Below are 26,713 nucleotides of genomic sequence, written 5' to 3' on the forward strand. Positions count from 1 at the left end.
GCTCCGACTGCTCCCGTGGGGGTGCGGGGGAAGAGTGGTCACTGCTTGGTGGGTGAGCAGGCAGGCATCCTGTCCTACCCAGGGTCACGACCCCCAGGGCTGGCAAGGAGAATGCGCATGGAGCTGATAGCGACCCACACTCCTTTAGCCTGGAGCAAATGGTGGAGTTAACTGTCAGACAGCAGCAGGGAAGTGTGCGCCGGTGAACGTTGCCAGGCTCGACCACGTCCAAAGAACCCGCCAAACGCAAACTGGACCGCTGCCAAGGCCCGCGCATGCGCAGGATGGCGCCTGCCCGCCGACTTCCGCGCTAGCCTGCCCTGCGCCGGCGCACTGAACCCTGCAGAGTGCGCCAGGCGCGAGGGACGGGGCCTGAGTGCGCTGCGCCGAGAAGGCGGGGCCTGCGGCGCCGGGGGCGGAGCCTAGCCCAGCTCGGTGAGGCCTTGGGACGGCACTTCCGGGCGTCCCAGCGCTGGGCCCGACGGCGCCTGCGCGGTGCGAGGCCGGCCGGCTGGGACGGGGCGGGGCTGGTGAACTTCTGTGCCTCCTCGTCCCGGGACGCCGCGGGACGCCGGGCGGGCGGCTGGCACCATGAAGATCTGGACTTCCGAGCACGTCTTTGAGTGAGTGTGGGAGCGGCTACCGGCTCCGGCGCCGTCGGGGAGCTCTCTGGCATCGGGTGTGGCAGAACGAGCGGGGCTGACCCCGGGACCGGGGACCGCCAAGGTCACGACCCCTAGCATAGCTAGGGCCTCCGTGACCCCGGGCATGGGCCCTCCGCCACTGACGGAAGACAGGAACCGGCCGTCGGGCATGACCCGGAAGTGACTCCAGGGGTCGCAGAGCGCTAGGTCCCGACGGCCTCATGGTGGCCTGGGGTGTTCGGAGCTCCGACCACCTCGTGGTAGCCTGGAGTGACCTGACGGAACCCCGACGGCTTACGGTGCCCTGACGGAGCCCCGACGGCTTACGGTGGCCTGGGGTATCCTGACGGAGCCCCGACGGCCTCACAGTGGCCTGGGGTGTCCTGACTGAGCCCCCATTGCGTGAACCTTCCACGGACAGCCAGGCAGCCGTCCATCTAGGTGTAGTTCAGTTTGGTGAATTCAGTTTGCACCACCATGGTGCCAAACCTTGGTGTCAGTCAGCCTGAGGAACAGCCAGAGATTCTAGACCAGGGCTTGCTCTTCTGTATAGTTTGTGACCGTGGTTTCCCATATCTGTGAGCCATAACATCTGGCCAGATATCCATTCTCTGCCATCACATCTGGTCATCGTGTTGTGGTTCTCTGAACTTGTACTGGAAAACGACCTGAGTCTGTCGGGTGTTGGGAATGACACCACCCAGGTTCACAGTGCCACATACAAGATAAACAAATGGTTAACCCCTTGTTCCAGCAGCATTCCTCGTTGACTGACCCATTGTTCTGTGACATAAAACGTCCCCTTGTCATAATTATTGTTGACTTAGCCTTTGAGCCCATTTCTGGATGATCTGGGCTCTGCCTCTGTTGCCACACCATTGTAATAGTATAGCTTTGTGGTGTGTTTAACCCAGGCGTGCCAGCACTGTTATGAGGACCCGAGGCCTCTGAGGGCCCACTGTGTGCCCCATAAGGACAGCGCACTGGAGTTAGATGGGACTCGCTCGTTCTTCTGGGACTAGAGTCTGTTCAGAAGAAGGGGTTCTACAACCTCCTCTGCTGGATCTGAGTGCTTTGAAGTTGCTGACAAGTCCCATGCTTAGAACTTAGTCCTCCCTTCTGGTCCTCCACATTCTCCCCTCAGCTTGTCTCCTCTCTACACTCTCCTGCCCTAGGACCTGTTCCTCCCCTTTCCTGCCAGGACACATGTTCAGTGAAATCTGGTCACTGGACTTCACGTCTTTTCATCCATGAGCTTAGTCTTTTGTCACAGACCTCTCAGACTGGGGAGCGCTCCAGGGGCTGTCTCCCAGAAGATAGATCTGCAAATAAACGCTGTTTGTGCCCTGGGAGGAGACCCAGGATGTCATCTCTCCAGATAGGTTGAGCCAACCAATCAAGCTCCCAACCCACACACACTTACAGCACCCAGATCTGTATCTCAAGCAGGTTTGCCGCATGCCTATAGCCCTTACATTGCCAAGTCTGAGGCTAGCCTGAACATAGAGCCACACACAGAGTGTGTACTGGGCAGCCGGGACTGTTTAGCAAGGTGAGTCTCAGAAAACAGGATTTCTGAGCTTCCAACCTAGCCTCCTAAATTACAGCCCCAATGTCTCACTGCCGTTTTCATGGTTCCATCTTGAGAATGATGCTCTCTCAAACAGGTCCCCAAGTCATTCTTCATCCATACATCTTGGATTTTTCAGGCATTTCTGAGGCATGGCATATCGTTAGCACCCAGTGTGGCGTCACTTGCTGAGCCTTCCAGCATCTGCGTGTGCAGTGTGTCCCAGCACAGCTTTCATAGAGTCCAGGACAACCGTTGCCCCTGTCAGTTAACAGTGCGTCCAGTTCCAGGGATGAGATTGACCAGGCTCTCAGCTCCACATTGGTGCTCTATGAACGTCTGCCAGGGTCTTTCACAGAGTCATGCTTTGCTCAAGAAGCTAAAACTAATTGCCAGAACACTAGTGATCACTGGGTGCCCTTGGTCAACAGTGATGTTTAAAGTTAGCCTAGAGAGCGCAGATGGGGCAATCACAGTAAAGCAGAGAGCTGTTTATTAATTTTTCAGAAAGGGAGGGAGAAAAGGTTAGCGCATGGATGATAGACCAAAGATGGCCGTATCTGATCTTCATTTTAGATAGTTGCCTCCGTGGTAGTCAGAGGGCTTGGCCAAATCACTGCCATTGGGGCTGCTTAGATTACGAAGCTTCCACTTAGATACCTGCATTGACTTTAATAGAGCTTAAGAGTAAATAGAAAATCAGGCTTGTTCATGGATATTTTTGACTAAATGAAAACATTACAAACCATGTCACTGGTTGTCTGTGGTTCTGGAGGGTTTTCTTCTGTTGACAGGTGTAGTTGTGAGGCCGGGTTCTCCACAAGGTTGAAGTGATTAATGCCCACCTGCTTTGCTTTTAGATAACAAGAGCACTGTGGTTTGTGTTCATGGGTGAGCGTAGCTTGATATCCATCTCCAGAAAGCAAGGACACAGATAAATAACACACTAAGGGGTGGGGTCAGACGGCAGATAGACCAACCAGCTGTGGTGCTTCCTGAGAAGTGAGTGCCTTTTGTGCCCAGAAGGCAGGTGTGAGTGTGGCGCATTTTGAATGGGTATGTACCCTTTTTCACGAAAGTAAAGAAACTGCAGGTTCTCAACCACTGGAGTGATGAGCAGGTGCTCGTGCTCAGTCATTAGGCCTTGGCATTTCCTCCCGAGTGACCTTTGCAGAGCTGAAGCCAAACTTGGAGGAAAGCAGCACATGACACCCAAGGACGGATGTTCAGCCAGTGTCCCCACGCGCCTTTACTCCTACTCCCAGCATTCGGGAGGCAGAGGCAGGCGGGTCTCTGAGGTCCAGGACAGCCAGGGCGTTGATTCTTCTCGGCTGTGACTGAGGAAGGACTGCTGTGAGACACATGCTCCTTAAGGCTTTGCTTCATGGGCGTCTGCTGTGCCGTGCGGTCTGTTTCTGGAGACACTGGCATCTGTACGCATTTAAAAACCATCAGCACTCATGTCTCCAGAAGTTACTTCCCAGGATAAACTCATCCCACCCTAAAGCACAGCCTCTGTGGTGGAAGAACGGCTTACCCCATCCGCCATTTTACATGTTTGGTGTTTGGTTTGTCTGCAGCCACCCATGGGAAACGGTCACCACGGCTGCAATGCAGAAATACCCAAACCCCATGAATCCAAGCGTGGTTGGCGTTGACGTGTTGGACAGACATGTCGATCCCTCTGGAAAGCTGCACAGCCACAGGCTCCTCAGCACAGAGTGGGGCCTGCCTTCCATTGTGAAGTCTGTAAGTATGCCGAGCCTGGAGCAGTGCGCTAGGGTGTTGTACCGTCTTTCCATTCCGGTGCCGCGTGGGATTTTGCATAGGTTGGAATTCCATTCTAATGGTTGGGGTGTGTGCTGAATTAGAAAGGCTGCTCAGCGTCCTGAGGTACCATGGCTGTAGGGAGCTGGCTCAGTGGAGAGGGAGTTAATGTCTTTCCTTGCTTTTGCTCCAGCCTGAGGCTTATTGTGAAGTTTACAATGGTTGGGTCCTCGCTATTAGGTGACATTGGGTCCTTGTTAAGTGACAAGAGCACTCTTTGGACTGCTGCTTCACCTTTAGGCCATGGTCTGGTACTTTCTCAGAAGTGGTTCTGTTTCCATGACAAACCCCCAAGCTTTAGTGAGCTGATAGAGCCAGTGAGAAACTAGGATGCCTGCTGGTCACGGTACAGCTGGTGGGGTTTGGATCCGGGCTTCTGTGTTGGGTCTCTCTGTTTAGGGCAGGAAGGAGTCTGCTTTCTACCACAGCAGAGGAGGGTGAGCTTGGGACGGACCCCCTCAGCTGTGAGGCCTGCTTTCTTATCTAGCCAATGGTGGGGGGGTGGGGGCTTCTCCCTGGCCTTGGTGAGACACTTGACTGAACTCTACTAGACGGGTCTTCTGACTCCCAGATGTCCCCTTCCATGCCTCATCATCACCCCGTGGCGAGTATGACATCACAGCTCAACAAGCTGTCCCTGATTGCCTCTGGAAGGTTCTTAGGAGGTGTACGACAGTCTTGCTTCCTCTGTGTGAATCCCTGTTAGCTTGTAGTTGACAAATTTGTACCTTCAAGAGAAAGATGGAGGTGCTTGACTGGAGCTCTGGTTACTAACTCTAGTGTTGCCCGTAGCTCATTGGTGCAGCAAGAACGAAAACATACGTGCAGGAACATTCTGTAGTTGACCCGGTAAAGAAGACCATGGAGCTCAGGTCCACCAACGTGAGTCCTACCTCTTTGTTTTTATTCCTTTCTCTTTGACCTGAGATTTCCTTTCTTACACATGAAATAGGCAATGAGGATATACTCTCAAAAGGAGTGCCTGGCTGGACGTTGTGGTGTGTCCCTGTAACCCAGCTTCTTTGAATACAGGGGCAGGAGAATCACAAATTAAAAGCCAGCGTGGGCTACAGATTGCATTCAAGGCCATTTGGGGGCAACATAGGAAGAGACTCCCTTATTTTGTGTGTGTATGTGTGTGTGTGTGTGTGTGTATTGTTTTTGCTCTATTCTTTTTTCAAGATAGGGTTTCTGTTTGTAGCTCTGGCTGTCCTGGAACTCAGATCCTCCTGCCTCTGCTTGGGGGATTAAAGGCGTGTGCCACCACCATCCATCTTCTTTATTTTGTTTAAAGGCCATGGGTGTTGTAGAGCACTAGCCTAGCGTGTTCACGGCCTGAAGTCCAATCCCCTAGTTAAAATCCCAGAGTTAAAAATAAATAAATAATAATGAAGAAGGAAAGGTACTGCACACTTCCTAACCCTGAAGTTCCTAAACTCATTTTCTGTTTTTACATTCGGGGGTGAGGGCATGGCATACTCGGGAAATCCTGTGAAGGGGGTCGGGACGGCTTGCCTTGGGAGTCTGTGCTCTCCTACCAGGAGGTAGAGCTGCCACTGGGGTTGAGCTCAAGTCATCAGGCTTAGGGGAAACACTTGTCTTTACTTGCGGAGCCGCCTCTCTGCCCAAATAAAGTTTGGTGGAATTTAAGTATAAATTTAAATAGGGAAATTTAAATTGTAGTTACCCAATAACGTTAGCCAAGATAGCTTATCTGTAAGGTTTTTTTTGTTTTGTGTGTTTGCGAATAAGAATTGGGGTTGTGTGTTGACTTTAGAAATCTTTCTAGTATTGGTTTCCGAAGTGGCTTGACTTTTTCCTCATCCTGTAGATCTCATTTACAAATATGGTCTCAGTGGACGAGAGGCTAACATACAAGCCGCACCCCCAGCACCCAGAGAAGTAAGTAAAGCTGCATGGTGGCCTGGCTCCATCGGGCTCTTTGAAAATCCAACATGAGTCATCTAAGGCTGTGGGTTCTTTTGCCAGAACTGTCCTGACCCAGGAAGCCATCATCACCGTGAAAGGGGTCAGCCTCAGCAGCTACCTTGAAGGGCTCATGGCAAGCACCATATCTTCCAACGCTAACAAAGTAAGTGGGCCGGGCACCTCCCATCAGCAAGGCTTGTGCTGAATGCAGCTGTCCACGAAGCTGGCTGGTCCAGAATAATGGGCAGTGATTTGTGTGGCTCTGGAGTCCTGCACACCTTTGCTCGCACACCAGCATTGCTAACAGCCCAGGGAATTGTAGACTTGTGTGGGTGGTGAGCTGACACATGTGTGGGTGGTGTGTGTCTGCTGAAAGTGCTGGTCCTCCGCAATGTTTTGTTATGCCCATGGGTTGTAGACATTTTAACTTCTATTACCTTCATGATGAGATTGTCTGATGCACATGCCACATGTACATAAAATAGTGATTTTTTTCCCATGCCCCCCCCCCGACTTGTTAGCTCCACTGGGAATCACCCCCATGTTAAAACAGTTAATTTAGTGGGAAAGATGCCCAACCCATTGTGTAACAGTCCAAGCTGTGCTGGAACTACCTCTGTAGACCAGGCTGGCCTTGAACTTGAACTCAGGGATCTATCTGCCTCCCAAGTGCTGGGATTAAAGACGTGCCCACCACTGCCCAGCAAACACGTTGTTTAACCATTTCATAAAGTCACTTTGTCAGTGCTTACTCGATGTGCAGGCCACAGAACAAACAGGCTCTGCCATCACAGGACTCAGGAAGGCAGCAGTAATCACACAGCAGTCCGCTAGGAAAGGAAAAGTAGAAGCAGGCCTGAGTGTTTAATGAGAGTTTGGTAATTGATGTTTTTGCCAAGTGCTGAGAGGGAAGGAGTTGGTGCAGGAGTGTCCAGGAAGAGCATTCGGGCGGGGGAGCTGCACGTGCAAAGGCCCTAAACAGGAAGTGGGAGTGTTCCTCCTTCATCCCTCAAGACACTGTAGAGCCTGAGGAAGGAAGAGGGCAAGTGAGAGGAGGGTCAAGGACCAGATCCTGAGGTGTGCACGTTTGGGTTACAGTGTTGATGATACAGAAAGAAAAGGGGCTTAACTGCCCCAGTCACAGTGGACATCCTGCCGCTCCACTGCTCGCTCTTCTAGCACATCTTCTGCACACAAGATAAAACGTGGCTTCTGAGCAAGCCAATTGCTCAAGGCATTTAGTGTTTGGTAAATAATAACTGAAAAGAAAAAGCCAGGACAAGAGATCTGTCCCTGAGGTTCAATGAGCCTGTAACCCCTTATCCTGGCCGCCGTTTCCTGTCTACATACCTTTGCCCTTGGTAACAGTGAATTCATTGCACTTTTTAAGGGCCGAGAAGCAATGGAATGGGTGATCCATAAACTGAACGCCGAGATTGAAGAACTGACAGCATCAGCCAGAGGAAGCATAAGGACCCCAATGGCGGCCGCAGCAGCGTTGGTGGAAAAATGACAATGGAAATTGGTGTGCAGCTGCAGGGCCCCAGGACTCTTCAAGCTGACATCATATTTATTTGTTATTTAAAAGAATATAGCTACTTTAGGTAGATTTATTATTTTTTTTTTAATAAGCTGGGGAAAGGCTGTGACTTTTGATCACAACAAAAGATGGAGAGGGTCTGAGTCAAAGTGATCATCTTGAGGTGGAAGGGCTTGAGGGGCTGGCTGGAGTCTTGTGTTCACATGGACAGTTAACAGGCTTGTTTGTTGTTGTTTAAGTGCTTAGAAGAAATTGATGTTGGTCTTGAGTCTCCTTAGGTATAGAATCTTAGCCTTTCAGGTACTGAAGCCCTGCGTGACTGTGGACCAACCAGCACAAAGGCCGGCTGCCCTCCAGTGCACACAGTTGCCCGACGCGGTGAACTAGAACCCCCTGCGTGAGGAACTCACTTTAAAAAGAGACATTGTATAATTTCAGATGACATTAATTTGTATAAAATAACTTGCCCTGCTGGAAACCAGTTTTGATTTGGTATTTAAATGATATTTTTGGAGTGAAAATTAACACTAAGGTAATATATGATGACTCCAGCAAAAATCGTATTTTATTGTATTAACGGGTACTGTATTGACTTGCCAAAGTTTTGTGACTTAGTAAAGGCATTCCCTTCCTCACATTTGTACTTTGTGATCTCTCATGCTGTACTGTGGGCTGGTTACCTTAACTGGAAAATAAAGTGACTGTCTCATCCCTCTCATCCCTCGTCAGCAGCACTGACAGCGCAGCTGCTCACAACTACTACTGACCTTAGCGATCGCTGCACGTCAGATCCATGTTTCTGTAATTGCTAAGGCATGAGATGTCAGGTTATTTGAATGTAATTACTTTTGGGGTAATTATGACCACAAAACATCTCTTTTACGGGAAGAGTTCTCCATCATTTGGGACGACTCAGATGTCACCTGGATCATTGGTGCTTTCTTAGCTCCTGGGTGTTGGGTGAGGACAGAGGGGTGGGAACACAGTGGTCAGAGGAGGACTGCAAACCAGCCCCGGACTGTCAATCACTGCTGTTTGCTTTGATACTGCAGTATTGTCGGAGGGGTTGCCTTTTGCCTTTTATGGGATGGGCTTCTACTTGGTTTTTTTAGAAAGACCGGTTAACATGCATACAAAACCACAGAGAATGTTTTAAGTGGCTTTAAAATTCCTGGTTTCCTACCTCAAAAGGTTCCTTAGCTTAAAAATTGAGACGTTTATAAAAGCAGGTTAAATCTAATGAAAGGGGTTGGGTTTTGTTTGTTTGCTTGTTTGTTTTTGTTTTAACGAAGCTACTTTGACATGCAGAGTAACATCCCAGCTAAACAGAACACTGCTTGGTGTTACTCTCGGACAAAGTGTCTGTGAGTCACACCCGAAAGGGTCTGATGCCCTAGTGACTATTTAAACTCTAGTTTAAAGTGATGTAAATCTTGGTTTTGCCATACAGTTCTTCTTAGATAGCTGTCTAAGCACAAACGCAGGGCCAGCGAAGTTGGGCAGTCACGGTCCTGCCCGGTAGAGGAGGTCCCGCCCTCTGCCACCACACCTGGGAAGGTGACCGGGACGCGGCAGCCTCACTTTCCCAGGTCTCCGCGCGCGCGACCGCGGTTTCCGGAGGCCGCTCGGCCAATGAGCGGGCGCCACCGGCTCTCCCATTGGCTCCCGGCTGCGACGAGGGCGGGGTGAGGCGTTGACTGGCGGGCCCGCACCCCGCCTTTTCCGGTACTCAGGCGCCCTGACCTTCCTGCCGCCGGTCCCAGCTGAAGAGACTCTGAAGCAACCCCGCGGCTCTGCCCGACGCGTCCGGCTCGCGACACCATGGTGGCGTACTGGAGGCAGGCTGGACTCAGGTATGCTCGGACGGCGTCGGGGAGGCCCGGCCCGCCCTCAGGCCGCGCGCGACAGCCAGGCCACGCGGCCACCTGCCAAGATGGCGTCGCCGTGGACAAGGCACGCCGCGGGGTCACGGGGTCATGGCTCCACACAGGAGGCCTTTCCCTAGACTGCAGAGCTGTGCTGAGCCTCTGTGAGCAGCCACCCCCCTATGACACTTGGTCTCCCCTCCCAGAAGGTCATACTCCAGGCCCTGCCACAGTGAGTGGCCCAGTGCCCTGACAGAGGTGGGCCTGCCATAGGTACCACATGTTGAACTGTCTCCCATGGCATCCGCACACCTGCACACCTTTCCTCCTCCCAGCCCCTTGCAGGCCAGGTGTGAACGCCTTCAGATAACTGACCACCATAAGAAGCACTGTTTTAATTCAAAAGTTTGTGTGTGTATGTATATATATATATATGTGTGTGTGTGTGTGTATAATGTGTGTATATATATGTGTATATATGTATATATGTGTGTATATATATATGTATATATGTATATATATATATGAATAATGTAATTAAACGACTTAAATACGGCAACGAGCTGGGGAATCATGCATGTGAGAGCTATGTTCACATTTTGCTCTGTTTCCTACACTGTGACTTAAAAAAATCCTTCATTTTAAATTAATATGAAAAGATACACCACCAAGAAGAAAACTTTGGACCTCCCAGTCAGATGCCAGCTAATCTGGGGCACAGTTCTGACTGTCTCCTTCGTATAGATTACTTTTGGTGTTGCCCAGTTTTCAATCCAATTTTACCATAGTAACCAACCAAAAGTAAGAGTATGGGAAGAAAACCAAGATGTCTCCTGTAACACCACCATTGTCCAGCTGTTGGTAACAAGTCTTTCATATTCTCTCTCGCTTTGCTAGCTACATCCGCTTCTCCCAGATCTGTGCGAAAGCAGTGAGGGATGCCCTGAAGACCGAGTTCAAAGCTAACGCCGAGAAGACGTCCGGCAGCAGCATAAAGATCGTGAAGGTGAAGAAGGAGTAGCCGGTGAGTGGCTGGCTTGTGGGAGCTGCCTGGTCGGGTTCACCGGAACTCGCTTGGGTTCGCAGCTCTGCCCCAACACTGGCGTCTGCAGCCCCGAGAGAGCCACAGGCCTCAGACGGCTCCTGGCATGATGAAAGAGTGCCCCGGACAGCCCCAAGCAGAATAATTGGCACATTGATTTTCAGTGCAGTTAGCATCCTCAGATAGAAAGCCATCTTATTTTAATTAAACCTGGTTCATCTATCTGCACACAGTCAAATAGTTGGAGGGTAAGCTCCCCCCCCCCGTTGTGATTGCTCTTGGAGTTACTTAGCAGACTGGGAACCTGAGAAATGGCAGTTCTTTGCATGTTTCTCCCCCATCGCTGCTGGTGCCTGCACACACTAGCCCTGGGTGAGCCCTGTCCTGCCGAGTTCACAGAGCCTGGCTCATTTCACCTGTGCAGCCGTGTGGGGAATCGTCGAGTTGCAGTCTTCTGCTGTGCCGAGTCGTTGAGTTCAGGCCACGGTTCTCCAGACTGATTTGATCTCCCAGCTACTTTATTTACATTGTTATTGTAAAGATAAGCAAGACCAGTTATCAGGGAGATGTTCTTCAGATTTCATTTGTTTTTGCAGCCCACAGCATCCGACTGCGCTCCACAGCCTATGCCGTGAGCAGTTGGCCTGATTGGAACTCTCTGCCCTAAGCACTTTTCATTTTCATCTTGAATTAACAAATATTTTATTGCAAACCAGGGAGTGGGGGTGCAGTGTTTTGAATTGAGCCCCTGTTCTTGGTTCAGTCTAATCAGAATCTGGACCTGTAAAACCTCAGTTTTGGTGGACTGTTGATTCTCCACAGTGAGCTGAATCAGAACAGCCCCTCACCTGCCTGCAGGCACACTGCCTGTCTGTGGTTGACCCCAGTGACTTTGTCGGAGCCTTGGGGTCAGAGAGGCAGGTCTGGCTCCTGCAAAAAATGTGTGGTCTCTGTCTTAATATCTTACAGCACGGAGGACCCCAGTCTGCTGGCCTGGGGAATGTGGGGGCCGGGGGAGACTACAGGACAAAATTGTTTCTGTCACAAAAACGGTTTACCCAAGGACAGGCAGTCCAGGCCTAGGGTCACTCCAGCTGTGCTGCAGCTGACACAGCAGGTTCCAGTCATGGTGGGTGTGAGGCAGACACGGCAAACTAGCAACTGTTGCGTTTTCTTCTCTCCGTAGGCACTGGCTAAAGCAGGAACTGCCGAGTCGTCACAGTGAAGACATGTGGGTACCTGCTATGGCAGATTGAAATCACCCTCACCTCCTGGGGACAAAACTGCCCTTGTTGATAAATTGACTATGCCAATAAACTGACATGGTTCATGTCTGCTGGGTTTCATTTCTGTTGTACATTTTTAAATAGGAACTTTCCACAGAGTAATGTGAGTGTGACTGTGTGAACCATGACTTCCTGAAAGGATGGACAGGCTTGTGTGTGGCTGCTGTGGGAGCGCTGCTTAACTCTATCAAAGTGTTGCGGCATGGTTTATGAAAATGTGACACCGCCGTGGAGGTTGTGCTGTCCCTAGTCTGAATCGCATTCACGGTAAACCGAGGCTCTGGGTGGTTCCAGGTAGCTGGTAGCCCAAACGAAGCAATTAGAACAGCATTAGAGAAACAAACTGTATGACTCATCTCGCTTCACACAGACCTGGAGAGGAGTCATTAACATGAGACTTTATCCAGACAAAACGCTTTTCACCTTGTATTATTTTCCGGGTGCATTTGTCACCGGAAATGAAGCAGAGCCGATCAATGCCTTGTGTCCTGTGTTGACGGCTGAACTGCAATTAAAATTTATGATTATTTATTTATTTGGTTTTTTGGGGACAGAGTTTCTCTGTAGCTTTGGAACCTGTCCTGGAACTAGCTCTTGTAGACCAGGCTGGGCCTTGAACTCACAGAGATCCACCTGCCTCTGCCTTCAGAGTGCTAGGATTAAAGGCGTGCACCACCACCACCCATCTAAAACCAGTTTGGATACAGTGAATAGGGCATTCTGATCATATCTGAATGGACATAGATTCATCAGTTAAATATTTAGGAACAAAGTGCTTTGTTTTGGGCTTTAAAACGTGAACCCTCTGCCAGGCAGTGGTGGTATATGCCTTATTCCCAGCACTCTGGAGGCAGAGGCAGGCAGATCTCTGAGTTCAAGGCCAGCCTGGTCTACAAGAGCTAGTTCCAGGACAGCCAGAGCTACACAGAGAAACCCTGTCTCAAAAAAAATAAAGACCTGGACCCCCTTACACTCTTGATTGAGTAGAGCTACTGCAAAGTCGACCGTACATTGTAACTTTCTAGAGAGCAGAGAAATGAAATGGCTAGAATCCGTGTTTCAGGTCACATGAGGCTGAAGACAGAGAAAGTGTCTTTGCCCTCGGCTCCTGGGGACTGACTGCTTCCAGTCTTCACACAGTTCCCCTATGGGTTTCAGTGGACTCTCAGCACGGGGTGCTTAAGGAGGGACATTAACCAAATGGGACGGTAGTGGTCCTGAAAGGTTAGGAGCAGTGGCATCTGCTGAAGTCCTGATATTAAAAACTTAGAGCGCTTAGTTTTACCACCTTCTCCGAGATTAAGGTCCCAAAAAGCAGCTCCCATCACCAGCGGTGGGACAGCTGACTCGTGGGCCATAGGATAACCAGGCTAACTAATAAAGGGCTAAAGGATTCCCAGCTTTGGCAGTAATTTATTCAGGGAACCATTGGGGTGGCTAGAGATGAGACTTGGGGCAAGGATTGAAGTAACCAAATGACTGTCCGTCAAAGATCCTAAGAGTCTGATCTAATAAGATTAAATACTAAGGCAACACAGATGAAGTAAACTCAGGTCCAGCACCTTGGTGGGGTATCTCCAGCCAGACACAGGTCTGTTCCTAACTGGTGGTGTCAGAGCAGAGGGATCCAGAGAGCTTTGAAATCTTCCGACTCCTGCTGATTTCAGCGACACAGATGTCACCGTGGCAACCATACCACTGAAGAGACCAGGTGTCCCTGGACTTTTCGTCAGTTGGCACTTTAATCTCTTTGTGCCATTAGAACAGTTAGGTGAGATACGTCAGCCTGAGTGGTCAAACTCCAAGAGAAGGGGTTTGCTGAGTCAGAGATAAAATGACTTGGTCATTTAAAATGGAATTTATTCACACTTTAATGACATAATGAACAAGTATAAACAGTCATAAATTTTAAAAAGTTAGAATTTAGGCCTCTTTTTGCATCTGTGTGATTGCCTTCCGCAGGTTAGAATGAAGGCATCCCGGGAAGCCTGCAGCAGACTCCTGCAGAGTGGTGGGCTGTGAGTCTTGTTAGCATCTAAGGAAGAATGGGGAGGTGCAGATCTCACTAATGCCTGTACCTCTCAATCCATACCAGAGTGGAAAGTATTTAAAATAAACAGGAGCCTGGTCAGTCACACCAACAATGGGGCCTGATTTCTCTTGCTGTGAACTGTAATTATTTCTTCCCGGTGCCTAAATGAAGAGAGTGCCGCCCACCTGCCAATTTAGTATTGGTTATAAACAGGCCCAAGAGTAGCTGGTAACAAGGCCTTAGGTTCCATCCCCAGCACCGCAGGGACAAACCAAGACACTAGGACCCACTTTCATGCAAATAATTCCCTTTGGAGAGATCAAAGAGCTCCTCCGTGACAAGTGCAGACCACTGAGACCACAGGCACCTCAGACCTAGGTGAACTACAGCCAAGAGGTTACGGAAGGCTGCCTGGGCTCCTGTGTGTTCAGTCCTGTTGAGATATGAGATTACAGCTGCAGTGGTTAAAGCTGTGTCATCCTGCAAATGTCCATGGCAACTTCTGCAAATTAATCTGAACTATAAAGTTCGCTAATGAGACCATGTCCGCTGTCACCAAGGAGGACACTGTGGCATTGCGGCTACGTTCCTGCATCCAAATGGTTGCTAAGCATGACTCGGGCCCTTTCCCAGAGAATGGAGAGGCTGAACAGGAGCTGCAGGGGTGACTGCTGAGGGGAATGAAATGAGTGTCTACAGACAGCCTTTGGGAGGAAAACCAGGACAGTCATTAGTGAACATTGGCATCTAGTTCTAATGAGAAACACAGGGAAATACGTTAGGAGCCAGTAACTGGGAGACCAGGGTCTGAGGACGGGAATGTTTTGTTTCTCTAGTCTTTTGGACAGCGGGAGCTGAGAGGAGGAGCATGCCTGCTCTGGCTTCCCTTTGTCTTTTTCCAGCCAGTCTGTCGAATAGCACATAAGGTTTACACAGTGCAATCATGGAGGCGGACTCACACTTCCCTTGGCCCTGAGCCTTCCCAAAGGGGGACTCAGAGCTGCCCTGGTTATTGGGTACCCAACAGTGCTGCTAAAGGGTTGGAGAGGGACCATCAGCTGCAAAGGACTCCTAGCAAGCTTCATCTGGGTGTCTACCTATAGCTACTAAAAAATAAATGGGCTCACTACAGTCAATTCACTTGCTGCTTAAAGAGAAGGAACTTTGGGCAAAGGCCCTGGCACTCCCAACTGTCACTACCAACATACACCTGTTGTCCCACCCCTTGGCTGTGCCAAGATGAGGACAGGCTCCAAGGGCTTCAGGACAGCCACAGATCTTTGTAGAAATTATTGAAAATGGCTGCCCTGTAGCCTCTCTCCTGGCTAATGTTCTTTATCTTCTGCCTCCATTCCCGGCTCCTCTTCCTCCCTGTCCTCTTCGCTGTCCTCCAGCCCCACTTTGACATCTTGAAATTGTTGGTACTCAGATACCAGGTCATGGATATCACTCTCAGCTTCCCCAAATTCACTTATGTCCATCCCTTCGCTGGTGTACCAGTGCACAAAAGCTCTCCTTCTGAACATGGCGGAGAAGTGCTCAGAGACCCTGGTGAAGAGCTCCTGAATGGCTGTACTGTTACCCAGGAAGGTAGCTGCCATGTTCAGCCCGCGGGGTGGGATGTCACACACAGCTACCTTGACGTTGTTGGGAATCCACTCCACGAAGCAGCTGCTGTTCCTCGTCTGCACTGACAGCAGCTGTTGGTCTACTTCCTTAGTGGACATCTTCCCCCGGAAGATGCAAGCCACAGTCAGGTAGCGACCACGGCGAGGATCACAGGCGGCCATGATGTTGCGGGCATCAAACATCTGTTGGGTGAGCTCAGCCACTGAGAGGGCTCGGTACTGCTGACTGCCCTGGGCCGTGAGTGGAGCAAAACCCGGCATGAAGAAGTGGAGACGAGGAAAGGGCACCATATTCACCGCCAGCTTGCGCAGGTCCGCGTTGAGCTGGCCGGGAAAGCGTAGCGAGGTCGTGATGCCACTCATGGTCAAGGACACCAGGTGGTTGAGGTCGCCGTAGGTGGGTGTCGTCAGCCTCAGGGTGCGGAAGCAAATGTCGTAGAGTGCCTCGTTGTCGATGCAGAAACAGGCATCTGTGTTCTCAATCAGTTGGTGGATGGACAGCGCGGCGTTGTAGGGCTCTACCACCGTGTCTGACACCTTGGGGGACGGCATGACGCTAAAGGAGTTAAGGATCCGGTCTGGGTATTCCTCCCTGATCTTGTTCATGAGCAAGGTGCCCATGCCTGAGCCGGTGCCCCCACCCAGAGAGTGCACGATCTGGAAACCCTGCAGGCAGTCGCAGCTCTCGCTCTCCCGCCTCACCACATCCAGGACATTCTCGATCAGCTCGGCTCCCTCTGTGTAGTGGCCCTTGGCCCAGTTGTTACCAGCTCCTGAGTTACCTAGGACCGGGAGAGAAGGACCAGAAGGGGAAAGGTGAGGTGAGCAGGGGGCCACCACAAGGCAACCTCAACTCTTCCTGGTAGAAGCTTCTGGTAAACAAACAAACAAAAAACAAACAAACAAAACCTACCATGAACAAAATTATCAGGCTGAAAGAGGGCCCCTAATCTACTGGACCGGATGCTGTCCATCGTCCCAGGTTCCAGGTCCACAAGGACAGCTCGGGGTACATACTTTTTACCTGTGCGGATTAAAAGGAACAGCTCAGCACATGGTGGTTTTTCTAAAAGTTGATGTTTCCTCAAAATGGATCCTTGGGGCACTGACCAAAAACCGTCAGTATTCTAGAAGAAGGCCTTTGGTAAGTAGACATTTTATTCTTTGTTGTTTTTTTTAAAAAAAATTATTTAAAAGGTTTTTTTCATTTTACATACTAACCACATTTCCCCCTCCCTCACCTCTTCATGCTCCCCATCCTGCCATCCCCCCAGGCAACCAACCTCCCATCCACTCCTCAGAAAGGGTAAGGCCTCCCATGCAAAGTCTGGTAGGTAGACATTTTAATATCCATACCTGATCATACCTGACCCAGACTACCATGACACAGGTCTGTAAAAAATAGCTTTTTAAAACTCCGCTTCTCTCATTACTGTGTTTCACTAAGAACATGGATTTCCACTCTTCCCGTGGGGAATGACTAACTAGCATGGGTGATTGCACCCCATTCTGCCCCTTGCACTGGAGTGGGGCACCCGCTATCTAGGTTCTGTGGCCCTGCCTATCTGCCAACTTCATGTTGGGACTTCAGTCTTTCACACTTGGACCATTTCCTCTGCCCATGCTCCCCAGAGGATAGGCCAGCCCAGCGGCCAACGCTACCTACCGTAGGCTTCATTGTAGTACACGCTGATTCGCTCCAGTTGCAGGGCAGAGGCCCCACAGTATCTCCCAGCATAGTCAATCCCATGTTCTTCTCCGATCACCTCCCAGAACTGTAAGCAGAAGGAGAGAAATCAGCTCAGAGAGCCACCGGGACAGCTCAGTCAACAGAGGGGCTCGCCACCAAGCCTTAGGACCCAAGTTCAATCCCTGGAATCTCACCTGGTGGAAGGAGAGAACCAGCTATCACAAACTGTTCTCTGACTACCACACACACACCATGGCATATGTACCCTTTCTTGCAAGCACACACACACAGATACACACAAATAAATAAACAGACTGAATAAGAAAAAAATTAAATGAAAGGGTAGGATGGCTCCCGTGAAGATGTTGCTCCTCTGGGGACTGCCTGAGCCTGCCCAACACTTCCTTCTCGTTCTTCCTCTTCTTGCCTCCATTAAGTGTGACTATGAAGGCTGTGCTTTAGGTCTATCTGAAATCCTGGAGCGAAATGTCAAGCACATTAAATTGGATTTTGCTATTAACCCCGGTGCATTATAGCCGGTCCTTTTAGAATCTCACTTCAGATGAGGGAGCTTAAACTTCCCCTTGCCGTGGTCTGAACCGGAGAAGTGCCGATCCCAGGAAATGAAAACAAACTGAGTTCTTATTTCATTTCACAATGGTGTCTCCTTTCACTTTGGGGATTTTTTTTTTCCATGAACTTCACTTCAGAAGTCCATAACCAGGGCCTGCCCACACAACCTGATATAATAGGATTTGACTGTCGGACATACTCCTAATTCAGAATCCTGCATAGCTGATGTCTTGGAGCTGTTTGGAACACCCTATGTACCCAATCATGCATACAGCATTTGAGATACAGTCTTACTCAGTAGACCAGGCTGGCCTCAGACTCACAGATCCGCTTGCCTGCGCCTCCTAAGTACTGGAATTGAAAGCATGCACCATCACACCCTGCTGAGAACATCATTTTATCACTTCATTCATTCATTCATTTATTCATTCAGTGTGCACGCATGTTTGCTGATGTGTGCAGAAGCAGCCAGTGGTTGTCCATTTTCTCTACCATGCGGGCCCTGGGAATGTAACTCAGGCCATCCGGCTTGGCGGCAAGCCCCTTTACCCACTGAACCATCTTGCTGGCCCACAGCATTTATTAATACAGAGAAGATTACTAGGATGGTCTCATTAGAGCATTCTGAAAAGCTCTCATATTAAAGTGCAATAAAAACACCTTCCCTTGAGTCTAAATCTCCAAGGGTGTTTTCCCAAGCCGACTTTGTAAACAGCACCTCGGCCTCAGCCACGATCTTAACAGAACAGCGCCGGGCTCTAATGGGCTGTGAAGAGTAGAAGAGGAAGTAGGAAGACGAGACAGCTCAGAGGAACTGTCTTGTCACTGTGTGTATGTGCTCATGATTGTGCCTACATGTGCCTGTGGGTGGACACACACTGCGTGGACATGCATGCGGAGGCCAGACGTCGAGATCTGGCAGCTCCCTCACTCTTCACCTTACTTCTAAAGACAAGGCTGTTCATGGAATTGGAAACTCATTGACTTGATCAGGCCGTCAGGACAGCAAGCTCCAAAGAGCTGCCTGCCTCTGCGTCCCCCAAGCAGGGGGTTGCATACATGACTCTCATGATGTGCGTGTTTGGGACCTAAATTCAGGTCTTTTTGCTTCCATGACAAGAGCTTTACCAGTTAAGCCATCTCCTCAGTCTAGAACATTCCCTAACATTCTTATAGGTCCCACACGAAGTCATGACCAGGACTCCAGCCACCAGATGGCACAATCCCGAAGGCAGCGGGAGTTGCTGATCCCTATCCTTCCCGCCCTTCCTCCCCAGGGCCTCTCTCCACCCTATCACCTAAGGTCAGAGCAGTCTCCCTGAGCCCTCCCCACCCCATTTCTCTATTGGTTATGACGGTCTGACTCAGTGACAGCGTTTGCCCCAGACTCAAAGACCTTCCATTAAAGACAACCCAACTCCAGCTTTCCTGGGTGTTCCTTCAACCAAAGGCCTCCATGCCAACACAGTACAGAGATGCTTGCTCCTCTTTGCAGACTGTGATGTTTATGGCAGTTGAGTAAAGGGATCAACCGGCCAGTCCCTGAGTAGAGTGTTGGATACAGGAAATGTGGCTATACACAGTGGGATTTTCTTTTCAGCCACAAAGAACAAAGTTTTATCTTTTTCTGGAAAATGGTCGAAACTAGAGACCATTGTATTAAGAGGACTAAGTTAGTCTCCAAAGACAAGTCTTGCATGTTTTCTCTCATTGCTGTGTCCTGGAGTTTATATAGTCATATAAAATCAGGCATGTATACTTAAGATACTGACAGGGGGAATAAGGGATAAATGGGGTAGGGGCGGAGGAAGATACTCAAGATATAATATAAATCTGAATAAAAATGTAAAAGTAGATAAATAAAATTAGAAAAACCAAAAGAGCCTTCTCTAGTGTTTCACAGCTGTGTTCCATACGGTAGCTGGCAACGTCCATTCCTCGGCTAAACACTACATGGTTCATACACATTGCTCAGCTCAAAATAAAGGGGACCCCAAGACTGCTGTCACATGGATCTACTCAAGGTGTCTAGAAGGGCAGACACGCACAAAGACCTGAAGGGCAGCTGTCAGGGAAGGGAACAAGACAAGAATGAAGTCAAGTTTCAACAGGGCAGAGTTTCCATTTTATAAGTCGAAAGATATTTTGAAGGTTACACAATATAGTCAATATGACTGAATTTGCATGCAAAAAATGGCAAAGAAGAAAAATTTTCATAACATATGTCCTACCACACCCAAAGGTTTAATTTTTAAAGCTCTATAATGTTTCATTATAATAAAATAGTAGGATAATGAGTAGAGAACTATGGCTTCACTGTTCTTACAGTATGATATATAATATATATATATAATATAATTAGGATAATGAATAGAGTACTATGGCTTCACCTGTTCTTACAGCAGGTGGGTACCTGGGGATTCCCTGCTTTTGCAATGTGTTATTTACACTGATTTGTTTGTTTGTCCTGTGGGTGGGGGGCACACATTGCCACAGCACACAAGTGGAGATCAGAGTGCAGCTCGTAGGAATCAATTCTCTTTCTATCACACAGGTCTCAAGGATCGAACTCAGGTCATTAGGCTTGGCAGCAAGCATCTTTAACCACTGAGCCATCTTGCTGGCTGCTGGTCCCACTTTTGACTATTGTTAGTGATACTGCTTGGAAGGAACAAAGACCCTTCACAGCAGTGGCTTGAAACACATAATTCATACACATGAAAGTAATTTCAAAGCAACACAGGGAGCTCTCTCCATAGGTGCTGCAGATCTGTTGTTGATCTTAAAATTCAGAGTGGCAATCTTGACTGTCAGAGCCTGCCTTCCTGGTGTCTCCAAGGGAAGGAAGGAGTCAAGAACCTCACTCAGAACAGCACAGGAGGAAGGCAGGGTAGAGAGGAAAACTCACTTACATGCCAGAATATTCTAATCACTTCTCTCCATGTTTAGTGTTTGCCTCTTTAATTTTCTATTGCATTTAAGTTTTCTTTGTAACATAAGTATGGACCGCAGCCTACCCATGGCTCAGAGACCATTGAGAAAGAAGGGGCAGAAAGAAGGTGGATAAGGAACCAGAGGGTGGAGAAGGATACTGGGAAATGTCTTCTAGACACAGCGTGACTATTACATTCAAATTCATAGAATCTGTGATGACCAGTACAAAATCAAGCCGAGATTCGTTAATAGATCAGTGGACAGAACTGACTGGACTCAGTGAGTTATAAAACCATGTGTGTATGTGTGTGTGTTTGTTTGTGTGTGTGTGTGTGTGAGAGAGAGAGAGAGAGAGAGATAGAGAGAGAGACAGAGACAGAGACAGAGACAGAGAGAAGGGGGTAGTAGATGGGTGTATTACACAGTATCCAGGGATAGTGGTAGGAGGTAGGGGTGGATCTGATCAATATATACATGTATAAAATTGCCCAAAAATAATCCAGGTAGTGGTGGTGCATGCCTTTAATTCCATCACTCAGGAGGCAGAGGCAGATGAACCTCTGAGTTTGAGGCCAGGCTGATTACAAAGCTAGTTCCAGGACAACCAGGCAGAAAACTCATCTAGAAAAACCAAATTAATTAATTAAATTTAAAATTGCCAAAGAGTAAATTTTGAAAAGAACATTTGGGAGACGGAAGGCATCACAGTGACAGGGTATTGACAAAAACCAAACCAAACCTTCCAAGAGGACTCAGCAGGATAGAGATGCTGGCCACCAAGCTCGCTGAGTTCAACCCCTGGGGTGAAAGCAGAGAACCTGCTTCAGCAGCGACTGCACCCAGGTCCCAGATAAACAATCCAGATCGTAATATGGGCAGTTTTAAACACTGCTTTGTAGATGGCTCTCCAGGTAAAGGAGCTGTCAAACCTAGGGACCTGAGCTCCATCTTAAGACCCCTGTGGAAGAAGAGGAGCAACTGAGAAAATGGTCCTCCGGCATCCACATGCATTCTGGGGCACCATACCTGAACACACACACACACACACACACACACACACATACACACCACATGTATACACACAACACACGCTATACCACATACATCCATCACACATACACATACACCCCCACACACACACCACATGTATACACACAACACACGTTATACCACATACATCCATCACACATACACATACACCCCACACACACACCACATACACACATATCCACCACACAAACACCACATACCACACACACCGCACATATACATACACACGCTCACCACACACACACACAACAATACGTTACATACACACCACACACAACACCTACATACCACACATACACACACCACACACACAAATTATAATAAACACAATTTTAAATTAAGAAAAATTCCCAAAAAGCTTCAGAAAACTCTTGAAAGAAATCACTGGTTTTAGATGTGGAAAGCTCATTTCTAAAATGCTAAAAGCAAAATGGCTCCCATACCCATTTACACACCAATTACAGGCAAAATTAACATTAATTAACACTCTAGCTCTAATGGTTTTGCTAAAAGACCTTGTTTAATAAGCTTTCTATTTAACAAGTATCTGCAAACCCGCTAGGCCTCCTCGTCCTCCTGGGAACCTGGGCATCTGTTGGTTTGGCTGCAACCTGTGGCCAACTGCTCTGGTCTTACCCACCTTAGATCCGATCTGGTTGCCGCACTGGCCAATCTGAATGTGCACGATTTCCCGCATCGTTGCCTTGAACCCAAGGGTTAGTCAGGTCTCAGAGTGTGGGAGAGCCTGGATTGTCAGGGAGAGCTGGGTGCAGTTTCTTTCATGGCCCTGGTGGGACCAGCCCACCCCAGCTGCTCTCCCAATTGGCCTATGGGGGTGTCTGGCTGAAGGCCCCTCCCCAGGCCTTCCCTGTTTTCCACAGTCATGGTAAGAGGAGTGCTTGTCTGTCCTGAGCTCTGCCCAGTCACTTCCTCGATAAGAGTTGGACTGAGGCTTCCTTTGTGCGGAACCTAGAACTAGCCGGTCTCACAGACCTGGTCTCAGCAGCCTTGGGCTATGTGGGGTCCCATCCGTGGGTTATGGCTGAATGGTGGGCAGCCGGGAGCCACCCCCAAAGGGCTTTCCCTACCCAAGTCATCATTTCGCCTGTCCGTGGCACGTCCTACCATCTTCAGCAGTGTTGTCTACAGAACACCTTGGGAACCAACCTCAGCACTAAGGTGACCTTGGAAACATCAGAACTTTTCCTCCTTAAATTACCAACTCAACAGTCAGAAAGAGTTCCAGCCTGACCAGGTGGTTTCTCGGGCAAAGGCACTTGCCACCAAGCCGGGGTCCAATCCCTGAATACTGCATAGTGTAGAGAACCGACTCCTTTGAGTTGGCTTCTGACCTCCCTATACGTGCCATGGGGCAGACACACATGAATCAAAATAAAATAAACGGTGAAAGTAGCTAGTACTTATTGCAGTAAAATGGTCAAAAAATGAAGCTTTTCTCTCTAAACCTGACCAGAGCTGAGAAGGTGACACAAACTTCTTAAGAGTTTAAGAAATCGTTGGGTGGTGGTGGCACACGCCTTTAATCCCAGCACCCGGGAGGCAGAGGCAGGCAGATCTCTGTGAGTTCAAGGCCAGTCTGGTCTACAAGAGCTAGTTCCAGGACAGACACCAAAGCTACAGAGAAACCCTGTCTTGGGGAAAAAAAAAAAAAAAAAGAGTTCAAGAAATCGGTATTTTTGTCTAGAGAGGAGGACTGAAGTTTGGTTCCCAGCACCCATGTCAGGCAGCTCGCAACCACTTGTAACCCCAGCTCCAGGGACTCCAACCTTCAGCCTCCGAGGGCTCCTGCACTCATGCACACACAGCACCCTCTCTCCCTCCCCAGACACAGTCAAAAATAAAGTCCATCTTCTAAACGGAAACACACCGCCGTTAGGAGAGAAACATGGACCTGGAGCAACAGAGGGTTCAGTCTGGTGGTGTGCTGTCTATTGTGCATAAAAGCTGGGTTAGTTCCCAGCCCTGCATGAACCAAGCCTGTGGTTCATCTCCATAATCCTAGCACATGCAAGTGTAGGCAGGAGGACCAGAAGTTCAAGATCACCTTCGGTTACATAGTGAGTTCAAGTGGGCTACCTAGTCTCAAATTCCCCCCCAGTCCCTTTTCCAGAGATTGGTCGTCAGAAACCTGATGATGTGACAGACCACAGAAGCCACCTTCTAGGGTATGAACCTAAGGGAGGACAATGCTGGGTTCAAGGCTAGAAGTGGATGGTTTGCTGCGTCAGACTAGTGACAATGAGTGGGATCAACCTTGACACTCTATTTCCCAAGGGCCCATGCAGGACTGTCTCCAAGGAACTTTCTTCAGGCTTCATGGGGCCCCAATGCATGGCCAAATGACTAATGGGGGAAAGACAGGAGGATAGCCTCTTTCTCCACAATATTTGAATCAGTCCTTGGAAAGGCCTGGGAACCAAACCAAAGAGAAACCCTGTGAATGACCTTGTCTCCAGAGGGTCAGGTCAAGTGCACCGTTCTTCATTCTGACCAAGGCACCCATTCCAGGACCCCAATCCCAGTGGCATTCCATGGCCAGAGGCGGAGCTGTCGTGATGAGAGATCTTAGGATTGCCAACATTATCCAAACGTGAAGTATGAATTTTGGGTGGAATATCATGTCCACATTCTATGTCTTGGCTTTGGCTGTGAAGCAGTGGCCCACGAGTGGCAGGAAACACTCCCCTAGGGAGCATGTACAAATTATCTAATGTGACCTCAGAAGTGAATGTGCAGGGGGCACTGAGCAAACCCATCAAGATACCACTGAAGAGGGGCCTCTCTGCAAAGTTGGTGCAGGCTTTGTTTCTGCAGCTCTGGAGCCTAGTTCGCAGCCTGAATGACCACATGATTCTCAGACACTCCTGTCCCAACCATCTGCCCCCCAAAGATAAAGAGAATGTGCAAACTCGGGAGGTAAAAATTTATATGCTTCAATGCAATGCCCATCAAAATCCTAGCAAAATTCTTCAAAGACCTCGAAAGAACAGTACTCAACTTCATATGGAAGCAAAAAAACTAGGATAGCCAAAACTATCCTGTACAATATAAGAACTTCTGGAGGCATCACAATCCCTGACTTCAAACTCTACTACAGAGCTACAGTACTGAAAACAGCCTGGTATTGGCGTAAGAACAGACAGGAGGACCAATGGAACCGAACAGCAGACCTGGATATCAATCCACACATCTTCGAACATCTGATCTTTGATAAAGAAGAAAAAATATGAAATGGGAAAAAATAAAGCATATTTAACAAATGGTGCTGGCATAACTGGATATCAACATGTAGAAGAATGAAAATAGATCCATATCTATTACCATGCACAAAACTCAAGTCCAAATGGATCAAAGACCTCAACATAAAGCAGTCACACTGAACCTCATAGAAGAGAAAGTGGGAAGTATACTTGAACGCATTGGCACAGGGAACCACTTCCTAAATATAATCCCAGCAGCACAGACACTGAGAGAAACAATTAATAAATGGGACCTCCTGAAACTGAAAAGCTTCTTTAAAGCAAAGGACATAGTCAACAAGACAAATCGACAGCCTACAGAATGGGAAAAGATCTTCACTAACCCCACATCAGACAGAAGTCTGATCTCCAAAATATACAAAGAACTCAAGAAATTGGACACCAAAAGATCACATAATCCAATAAAAAAAATGGAGTACAGACCTAAACAAAGAACTCTCAACAGACGAATCTAAAATGGCTGAAAGACACTTAAGAAAACGTTCAGCATCCTTATTCGTCAGAGAAATGCAAATTAAAACAACTATGAGATTCCATCTTATACCTGTAAGAATGGCCAAGATCAAAAACACTGAGGACAACTTATGCTGGAGGGTTGTGGGGAAAAGGGAGCACTTCTGCATTGCTGGTGGGAATGCAAGCTGGTGCAACCCCTTTGGATGTCAGTGTGGTGATTTCTCAGAAAAGTAGGAAACAATCTTCCTCAAAGATCCAGTAATACCACTTTTGGGTATATATCCAAAGGATGCTCAATTGTGCTACAAGAACATGTGCTCAACTATGTTCATAGCAGCTTCGTTTGTCATAGCCAGAACCTAGAAACAACCTAAATGCCCCTCGACTGAAGAATGGATAAGGAAAATGTGTTACATTTACACAATGGGATACTACACAGCAGAAAAAAAATGACAGCTTGAATTTTGCAGGAAAATGGATGGAGCTAGAAAATATTACTTTGAGTGAGGTAACCCAGACACAGAAAGACAATTATTATATGTACTTACTCATAGGTAGTTTTTTAACATAAAGCAAAGAAAGCCAGCCTACAAACCACACTCCTAGAGAATTTAGACAACAATGAGGACACTAAGAGAGACTTACATAGAGTTAATCTACATGGGAAGCAGAAAGTAGAAAAAGACAAAATCTCCTGAGTAAATTGGGAGCATAGGGACCTTGGGGGAGGATTGAAGGGGGAGGGGAGAGGCATGGAGGGGAGCAGAGAAAAATGTAGAGCTCAATAAATGTCAATAAAAAAATTGTATGCACTTCTCCACATCTTTTACGCATTAACGACGGCAGAGGATGCAGAGATGGCTCTGAAGTTACAGAGCTTGTTGCGTGCATGAGAGGACCGGAGCTCAGATCCTCAGAACTCATGGTGTTAGGTGGTGTGGAAAGCCACTTGTATTTCCAGCTTTAGAAGAAAGAGATGGGGACTCCAGAGCAAGCTGGCCAGGGAGACCAGCTCAGCGGGGGAGCTTTGGGTTAGACTGAGAGACCCTGCCTCAATGAACAAGGTAGAAGGACAATGGAGAAAGATTCCTGATAGTAACAGCAAGCTTCCACATCCAGGTACATGCCTGTGCACCCACACACAGAAAAACAGGCATATACATACATGAAACCCCATGCACATGCACATAAAAAGGGGGGAAAGGAAAGGAACACACACACAAGCTTGGTGTGTTGGCACATACCTGTCATCTTATCAACCGGGGAAGCTAAAACAGGAGGATTACCACAAGTTAGAGGCTGACCAGCCTGGGCTACATAGTGAGGACCTGTCTCAAAGCAGTAAGAACCAGGGAAATGGAAGAGT

At 48.6% G+C, this 26,713-nt stretch overlaps 3 protein-coding genes across 3 annotated transcripts; 2 read left to right on the forward strand and 1 right to left on the reverse strand.

Annotated features, from left to right (window-relative positions):
• Positions 1-463: 463 nt before the first annotated feature.
• On the forward strand, positions 464-8,228 carry Prelid3b (PRELI domain containing 3B). Its single transcript, XM_048441262.3, has 6 exons — positions 464-623; positions 3,795-3,963; positions 4,834-4,923; positions 5,873-5,943; positions 6,031-6,133; positions 7,361-8,228. Exons 1-6 carry the CDS (start codon positions 592-594, stop codon positions 7,481-7,483), a joined length of 588 nt encoding a protein of 195 aa, XP_048297219.1. The 5' UTR covers positions 464-591; the 3' UTR covers positions 7,484-8,228.
• Positions 8,229-9,203: 975 nt separating this feature from the next.
• Atp5f1e (ATP synthase F1 subunit epsilon) lies at positions 9,204-11,763 on the forward strand. Its single transcript, XM_048441263.2, has 3 exons — positions 9,204-9,363; positions 10,273-10,399; positions 11,604-11,763. Exons 1-2 carry the CDS (start codon positions 9,332-9,334, stop codon positions 10,394-10,396), a joined length of 156 nt encoding a protein of 51 aa, XP_048297220.1. The 5' UTR covers positions 9,204-9,331; the 3' UTR covers positions 10,397-10,399; positions 11,604-11,763.
• A 1,783-nt stretch (positions 11,764-13,546) lies between these two features.
• Positions 13,547-22,446, reverse strand: Tubb1 (tubulin beta 1 class VI). Its single transcript, XM_048441261.3, has 4 exons — positions 22,251-22,446; positions 17,030-17,138; positions 16,277-16,387; positions 13,547-16,145 (listed from the first exon to the last, which is right to left on the reverse strand). The coding sequence occupies exons 1-4, from the start codon at positions 22,305-22,307 to the stop codon at positions 15,061-15,063; spliced, it is 1,362 nt and encodes a 453-aa protein (XP_048297218.1). The 5' UTR covers positions 22,308-22,446; the 3' UTR covers positions 13,547-15,060.
• Positions 22,447-26,713: the final 4,267 nt, after the last annotated feature.

The sequence above is a fragment of the Myodes glareolus genome, chromosome 10, assembly GCF_982192425.1.
Source record: "Myodes glareolus chromosome 10, mMyoGla1.1, whole genome shotgun sequence".
NCBI lineage: Eukaryota > Metazoa > Chordata > Mammalia > Rodentia > Cricetidae > Myodes > Myodes glareolus.

Bases quoted from the DNA above. Each gene is read 5' to 3' on its own strand.
- Prelid3b (XM_048441262.3), top strand. From the start codon at position 592: ATGAAGATCTGGACTTCCGAGCACGTCTTTGA. The intron at 624-3,794 runs GTGAGTGTGGGA...GTTTGTCTGCAG, and splicing joins ACTTCCGAGCACGTCTTTGA to CCACCCATGGGAAACGGTCA. The intron at 6,134-7,360 runs GTAAGTGGGCCG...GCACTTTTTAAG, and splicing joins TATCTTCCAACGCTAACAAA to GGCCGAGAAGCAATGGAATG.
- Atp5f1e (XM_048441263.2), top strand. From the start codon at position 9,332: ATGGTGGCGTACTGGAGGCAGGCTGGACTCAG. The intron at 9,364-10,272 runs GTATGCTCGGAC...TCGCTTTGCTAG, and splicing joins TGGAGGCAGGCTGGACTCAG to CTACATCCGCTTCTCCCAGA.
- Tubb1 (XM_048441261.3), bottom strand. From the start codon at position 22,307: ATGCGGGAAATCGTGCACATTCAGATTGGCCAGTGCGGCAACCAGATC. The intron at 17,139-22,250 runs GTGGGTAAGACC...TTCTGCTTACAG, and splicing joins GCAACCAGATCGGATCTAAG to TTCTGGGAGGTGATCGGAGA. The intron at 16,146-16,276 runs GTAGGTTTTGTT...TCCCGGTCCTAG, and splicing joins GCCTGATAATTTTGTTCATG to GTAACTCAGGAGCTGGTAAC.